Source organism: Plasmodium reichenowi, chromosome 14, assembly GCF_001601855.1.
Source record: "Plasmodium reichenowi strain SY57 chromosome 14, whole genome shotgun sequence".
In the NCBI taxonomy this organism is placed as follows: domain Eukaryota; phylum Apicomplexa; class Aconoidasida; order Haemosporida; family Plasmodiidae; genus Plasmodium; species Plasmodium reichenowi.
Window position 1 is genome coordinate 1,003,950 of NC_033659.1, and position 8,046 is coordinate 1,011,995.

At 19.2% G+C, this 8,046-nt stretch overlaps 3 protein-coding genes across 3 annotated transcripts in view; 2 read left to right on the top strand and 1 right to left on the bottom strand.

Moving 5' to 3' along the window:
- The window catches only part of PRSY57_1426100 (hypothetical protein), a gene marked incomplete at both ends in the record, with an annotated part of 6,407 nt that extends 3,629 nt beyond the window's left edge, over window positions 1-2,778 (top strand). The window contains one exon of the mRNA XM_012909861.2: window positions 1-2,778. This exon is cut by the window's left edge and continues 2,879 nt beyond it. Coding sequence (XP_012765315.2) covers window positions 1-2,778 — 2,778 coding nt within the window.
- A 459-nt stretch (window positions 2,779-3,237) lies between these two features.
- On the bottom strand, window positions 3,238-3,504 carry PRSY57_1426200 (ubiquinol-cytochrome c reductase hinge protein, putative; the record flags this gene model as incomplete). Its single annotated transcript, XM_012909862.2, has 1 exon — window positions 3,238-3,504. One exon carries the CDS (start codon window positions 3,502-3,504, stop codon window positions 3,238-3,240), a length of 267 nt encoding a protein of 88 aa, XP_012765316.1.
- Window positions 3,505-4,278: 774 nt separating this feature from the next.
- On the top strand, window positions 4,279-7,800 carry PRSY57_1426300 (hypothetical protein; the record flags this gene model as incomplete). The annotated part of the gene is made up of 1 exon (XM_012909863.2): window positions 4,279-7,800. One exon carries the CDS (start codon window positions 4,279-4,281, stop codon window positions 7,798-7,800), a length of 3,522 nt encoding a protein of 1,173 aa, XP_012765317.2.
- Window positions 7,801-8,046: the final 246 nt, after the last annotated feature.

Sequence of the window (8,046 nt, forward strand, 5' to 3'; positions counted from 1 at the left end):
TATTTATATTTATCATATGGTCCTCTTAATATATATTCCTATTCCTGTTCTTTGCTTTCACAATATATTAAAGCCTTAAATATATCAACACAACAGTTTAAAATTAATGAAATGAAGAATCAATTAAAAAATAAAAATTCACTAAGTTGTTCCTATCTTGAAAGTGATGATAATAGTTCTTTAATAAATGAATATTCGAATATGGATAGTTATTCAAATATAAATGATAATGAAACTAATACAAGCATATCTCATAACAATAATATTAATAATAATAATAATAGTAATAATAGTAATAATAGTATTAATAATAATAGTATTAATAATAATAGTAATAATAATAATAATAGTAATAATAATAATAATAGTAGTAATAATAATAATCATTATAGTAATAATAATATTATTAGTAAGAGCTGCAGTTCTTCTACTATTGCAAGAAAAAATATATCTGATGAAAATATTTTTTATTCTTGTGAATTGAATGATGCTGCATGGAAAAAAAATATAAATAAAAATGACAGTTCATCTAATCATGAAATGGAATATATGAGGGGAAGTACAGATTCTTTGGTAAAAAACCAGGTCTATGTAAATGTGGATCATGATAATGAAAGTAACCATAACAGCAGCTGTAATAATAATAATATTGCTAATAATAATAATATTGCTAATAATAATAATATTGCTAATAATAATAATATTGCTAATAATAATAATATTGATAATAATAATAATATTGATAATAATAATAATAATAGTAATAGCATGTGTGGTGCCGTTTATAACGATTCTAGTCATAATATTAACACGATGAATCATATAAAAAATTGTAAAGATAATAATAATGTAAGTAGTAATACGCCCTTAACAATCAGAAATCTTAAAAAAAGAAAATTACTTATATCCAATTTTTTCCCTTATCCATTAAATAATATGGAATTGTTTATAAGCAAAAATAACGTAGGTACAAGAAATGTAAATGATCAAGATGATATGATTACCTTAATTTATGAAATCCTTCAAATTAAAAATAAGGATACATATCATTTTAATGATTTTTTGAAATGGTATAAAATAAATATAGGCAAATTATACACCTCTGAACAAGTACTGAAATATTGTTATAATTGTATAAAATATAGCCATTTTATTAATATTGATATATATTATATAAAAGAAAAATATAAAGAAATAAAAAGAAAATATTATTCTTATGATGATTTTTTGAAAAATATGTTTAATTATGTAAAAGATAATTTTGATCAAATAAAAAAAAGGAAATGTCCATTTAATACTTTTTTTGTTGGAGAATTAAATCTAGATAATTTGTTAAATATGAGTATACTAGATATTTTGGAAAATTCATTTAAAGTATTTTTTATATCATATATTGATTCTATAGTCAATTCGAAGTTAATATATGTAAGAAAAATACAAGAAGTATTATCCAAAATGTTTCATATAATAAAAAAGTTCCATAGAAAAAAGAAAAAAAAAGATAATAAATTTTTGAAATCTTTAATGGCAGCTAATAATAAATGTACCAATTCGCCATTAGGAAATTCAACAATGAATAATAATGATATAAATAATGATGTGTATATTAATTTTAGGGAGGGGAATAATACTATATATATATGTCCTATGAAGGATTATTTTAAGAATAAATATAAGAGTAATGATGATAGTAATAATAATGAGAATAGTAATAATAATGATGATAGTAATAATAATGAGAATAGTAATAATGAGGATAGTACTAATAATGATAGTAATAATAATAATAATAATAATAATAATAATATAATTTATAATATTACTGAGGAAAGACATTCATTTAATAAAGTGGAACCAATTTGCCCAGAACATAAATCCACAAGCGAATTAAACAAAAAGGAATATTTTCATAGTTGGAAAAAAAGTATACACACATTGAAAAACAATTCAGATAAGAATAGCAGTGATGATAATAATATTGATATAAATTCAAATGAACGACCTTCAAAATATAGTCATAGTTTTAATATTAATAAAGAAGAAAATTATTTTAAAAAATTTTGTGTTAATCCAGAAAGAAAACAAAAAAAAATTCCATATACTGATATGAACTTTTCAACAGCTATTAAGAAAATATACAAAAGAAGATATCAAATGATTTTTAATAAAAAATTATTTTACTTATTTCAAAAATGTGAAGAATTATTTAACAAAGGAATATGGTTATTTAAGATATTTAATAATACTTTAAATGAAAAGAAAATATTTAAAATTATTAATATGATACTTGAATCAGAAGAAAAAGAAATACTTATAAAACCAAAATATGAAAAATATTTTTACAACTTTATTAAAAATGTAAGTCTAAATGATAATAAAAATATGTATGATAAAAAATTGAATAATGCCTCGAAATTTCAGAGATTAAATAAAACTATATCAGCAAGAAATTTTCATAGAACTATAAAAAGTAAACATAATAAAAATATTATAAATAATGCATATCATCCAAATTTTGGAACTTCGTTAAAAAGTAAAAAAAATGAAACCATGTTATTATCTTCTCAATCAAATCAAGAAAATAATATGCTTAATAAGGATAAGTTGTCACTTTTATTACATTCAAATAATAAAAAGCAAACTATTCAAGAATGTATTATAGATTATGTTGATTACAATTTTCATAGCCAAATGTATAACAGTCCCACAAGAATGTACTGTAGTGTTAACCAAATGGACACGACCGTTTCTTTTATTAAAACACCCTCTTTTTTGTAATAAGTAAAAATAAATAAATAAATATATATATATATATATATATATAGGTTTATTTATTTATTTATTTTTATTTGTACCATTTAATGATTTCATTTGATTATTAAACATTTGTTTCTGTATTGTCATGTTGTTCATTTTTTAATATGAACTTTTTTTTTTTTTTTTATTAATATATTTTTAAAAAAATGCACATATATATATTTATGGGAATTTTTTAATATATTTTTAAGCAGTTTTAAAAAAAACATATATACGAATAAAAATAAATAAATAAATATAAATATATATATATATATATATATATATATATATATTTAAATGTGAAAATAAACATATTTAACATGTGTATTTTTTTTTTTTTTTTTTTTTTTTTTTTTTTTTTTTTTTTTTTTTTTTTTTTTGACTTATTATTATAACACATTAAATGTATCATCTTTTCATTATTATATCCATTATATGCTAGGCTAAATAATTAAACAAATCCTTCGCTACACAATGATCAATACAAATATACAGTTCTTCATATTGACCCAAACAATTTCCTTTATTATCTGTTCTTGCCCTCACTCTACTAACACAATTTTGATATTCATTAACTGGTCTTACACATTTGACTGCACATTTTTTCTCTAATTCTATTCTTGGATCAACAGTTCGATCTTTTTCATCCCTTTCTTTAAATTTTGGATATCGGACAAAAAATTCTGTATAGTATGGATATGACATGTTATTAAAATGAAAAATTAAATGTATATGTAATGTTTCTTTCTTTTTTTTTTTTTTTTTTTTCAAAAAGGAATAATTTTTATATTAAAATATTGTACGGACAATATTTTGTAATATTTTGTAATATTAAAAATTACGCATATATACTATCTAAAAAATATTAAAAAAATAAAAAATTTATAGCATACATTATTATTTATTTAAATATTTATATGAACTGTACAGAAAATATCTTTGCTACATTCATTATATATTTTGTTATTGCATAATAAAAATATATAACATATTTTTTTATCCATTACAATATTAAGTGTAAATATTATTTTATGTAGTATATACAAAAACTTTCAATATAATATATATATATATATATATATAATATATGCGCTAAAATTAGGAACAAAAAAAAATAATAATAAAATAAATAAAAAAAAAATATATATATATATATATATTTATATATATATTTATATATATACATTTTATATACATGCATACTTCATTTTGTGTGATGAAAAGTTTTTCGTATAATATTTTCTCGCCCTTTCACTTAAAATATCACAAAAAAAAAAAAAAAAAAAATGAATTTTTCATAAATAATATTTAAAATATATATATTTATATATATACATGTCGCATATATACAATTTCTTGTGAATATATACTTTTACGAAACATCATATTGTAGCTATTTATAAAATGTGAGAAAAGAATTGTATTTATATATATATATATATATATATATATATATAGATGTGAAAATACCACTATAATATGGTTTTAGGTTTTAAATTAATCACTCAGAAGAAATTTTGGTTTTTTATTTATTTTATTTTTCATATTAACGGAATTCATTACTATCAGTCAGTTTATAAATATAACGAACATGTTAAGAAAAGACCCATTGTTCCCTTTAATTCAAAAAGTGTATTATTAAATAATAAAATTAATGAAAAAAAAAAATATATATATATATATAATGTAAAATATAACAACCGTTGTTATTTTAATATAACAGGTGTATTAAATGGTTTTCCCAAAAAAATTTCCAAGAATGATTTAATTTCCAAAAAAAAGGTAGAAGAAATTATCCTTAACAATTTGAGATATAAAAAAAACTTTTTTTTTCTTCCTTTATTAAAATTAAAAGTTAAGTGTAACAAAAATGATGGTCAAAGGAATGAATACTTTTGTCCTTTATCCAAAATAAGGAATATATATAAATTTGAAAAAAGCATTATTCATTTCGTTGAAAATAATAGTGATAAACAAAATATAGAAGAACAAAAAAAAAAAAAGTTGATAGAAAAGAAAAAAGAATTATTTTTGAATGATAATATTGAAAAGAAATATTTATTAATTGATTATATTGATGAAAAAAATGAAACTAGTGACATTTTATTAAAAGTACATATAAAAAGTAAATTGAGAGAATATTATTATGATTTATGTGTAAAGGAATATAAAGAAAAGAAACTCTTGGAAAATAAATATGAATATTCATATTTAAATGATGTGCCAATTAATAATTTAATAAATTATATAGATAAAAATGAATATATGAAAATTTTCTTAAAATATGTTAATGATGATATTATCAAAGTTTATAAAAGTGTAAAAGGTTTACATTTAATAGGATCTCCCAGATTATTAAATAATGTTGATCATTTGTGTATAACTAAATTTGATGATATTCTTTTAAAATTTTCTATTGATAAATATCCAACCATTATATTTCAAAAACCTTACATTAATTTAGATATAAAAGTAAAAATTCCTCCATATGAAAAAGGTACAGCTTTTAAAGAATTCTTAAAAATTGTCGAAAATAAAAATGATGTTATAGAAGAAACGGATAAAAACCACAAGGTTGAGTGGAATAATGATGTTCAGGTGAATGTGTCAAGAGGATGGGTGTATAATTTTAGTAATGTATATTATGATGAATATTGTAAAATGGATACACACAATCGAGATACACTTTTTGATGGAATGGGAAATAACGAAAATGTACAAAAAAAAAATGATAAAGAAAAAAAAGAGAACAAACAAGGAAACTCACGAAAAATAAACAACTTAGAAAAAGAAAGGAAAGAAACACATGGATTAAGTACAAATGAAGAAGATAAAAAAGAAAATGAGAAAAATAAAGATCAAAATAATAATACCAATAAAGAACAAATTATTATTAGTAATTACGAAAAGAATTTTTCGCAAAATAATAAAATTAACAACCTGATCGATATAGATAAAGATGAAGAAAACTTTATCAATAATTCAGATAAATATATGGAACAAAATTTAACAAATGATGATAATGATGAAAAGTTATTTAATGATTCTTATGAAAATAAAAGTCATTATGAATTTTTGAAAAATGCAGATTTTACAAATTATTTTAGACAAGGATACCAATTACCTAATGATGTTATTTCAATGAATAATGAAACTATTTCAGTAAAAGAAAATTTTAATCCTTTAGGATTTAATGAATCTTTATTAGGTATGGGTAAAAATGAGAAAAAAAATATTACTGTATATATACCTGTTAATTTATTTAAAGAATACTTTCAAAAAGAACAAGAAGGATTTGAAAAAAGAAAAAAGACAAAAGAGGAAGATTTTGATGAAAATATTATTAATCTAAAAGAAATAGATAAGGATAGTATCACGAAATTTAGAGAAATTATCTATACGGAAATTAAAAAATTGAAAAATAATCGATTTTTACAAAAAATCGAAAAAATACTAAAAGGTAATGAAAATAAATTTTTTGATAGTGATACATTAGAAAAGTCTTTGAAAAGGAACGAAAACGAAAAAAATGAAAATAATGATGATAATAAAGATGAAGAAAAAAAAAATGACCTTAATAGTAACGATTATTTTTACTTAAAAAATAATGAACAAAGCATTGATTCAATTTTAAGTGATCATAATATTACTTATGATGAAGAAGAAGATGATATAAAGGAAAGTGAGGAAAGAGATATAAATGAAAATACAAATGATGGGATAAATAAAATAGAAGAAGAAACTAAAGAAGATGATGTAGAGGAACAAAATGAAGAAATTCATTTTAATAAAAACTTTGATAAATATTTAAAAGAATTATTAAAAGATGATATAAATTCACTGGATGAAAAATTATACAATCAAAAAGAAGATAAGACGAAAGAAATATTTCAAAATTTATATGATTTTAATGAAGAATATAGCAAAGATCAAAATGTATATGTAAATGACAATGAAAATGAAAATAAAGATTCTAATTTGGATACCAATTTACATGATTATATACTAGGAGAAAGTGATTTAATAAAATGTGTTTTAGAAATAGAAGTATTAGATATAAAAATAAGGAAAAAAGGAAATGAAGATGTGAAAGGTTATGTTTTGAGAAAATATAATAAAACAATAGATGAATTATATGAAGATATTGAAAGTAGAGCTATGAAAGATATTCAGAGCAAATGTGTCCAAGAAAGAAGAATGGAAGCTTATAAAAAGTTAATGGAAATAACTTCTTTAAATATACCTATGACCTTATTTCATGCACAGGGAAAACGTTTATATAGTAGTTATTTGAATAAAATGAAAATGAAAAACGATGAAAATAAAGAAAATAAAATTTTATGTTATGAAGAATATATAAAAAGATCTGAAAAAGAAATATATGATCAAATAAAATTTTCTTTCATTGTAAAATCTATATTTCAAAATTCTAAGTTACAATTAAATTATGAAGAAATAATAAAGGATGTTATAAAAACATTAATTAAAACACCAACAAATAATATAAGATCTTTAATAAAAAGAATTTATACTATACACCAAGCACAATATGTATTAGATTTTGTTTCTTTAAATTCAAATATTTCTTTTCATACAGATGATAAATCAGCTGTGAATTTTTCAGTCAGTTTTAAAAAAGGATCAGAATACTCACAAGATGATTATAGAAATCATGATGAACAATTAACTTATACTACTAACCATATTACAAATAATAATAAACAAACTGATGATAATAATAAACATCTAAGTAATTTTAATTCATTAGAAAACAATGTAAAAATAAACCAAGATAAAAATTTTGATATTTTAAATAATAATGATGAAAACACAAAAGAAGAAAATAAGATTTTTCATTTCAAAGATGAATCAAATTTTGTAGTTGAAAAGAAAAAAGAAAATAATGAAAATATTCAATACGAATATTTTACTTTTAAAAAAGGTGCCAATTATACAAAATATTTTCAGGATAATAATGTACATAACAATCCAAAAAAATAAAAATAAAATAAAATAAAATAAAATAAAATAAAATAAAAAAAAAAAAAATGGGAATATATAATATTTACCATTCACATGTATAACATTTAGGTGTACAATTATATATATATATATATAATTTTTTTTTTTTTTTTTTTTTTTTTTTTTTTTTTTTTTTTTTTTTTTTTTTTTTTTTTATTTTTTTTTTTTTTTAAATAAAAAAAAAATTTTTTTAAAAAAATTTTTTTTATTTTTTTTAAATTTTTT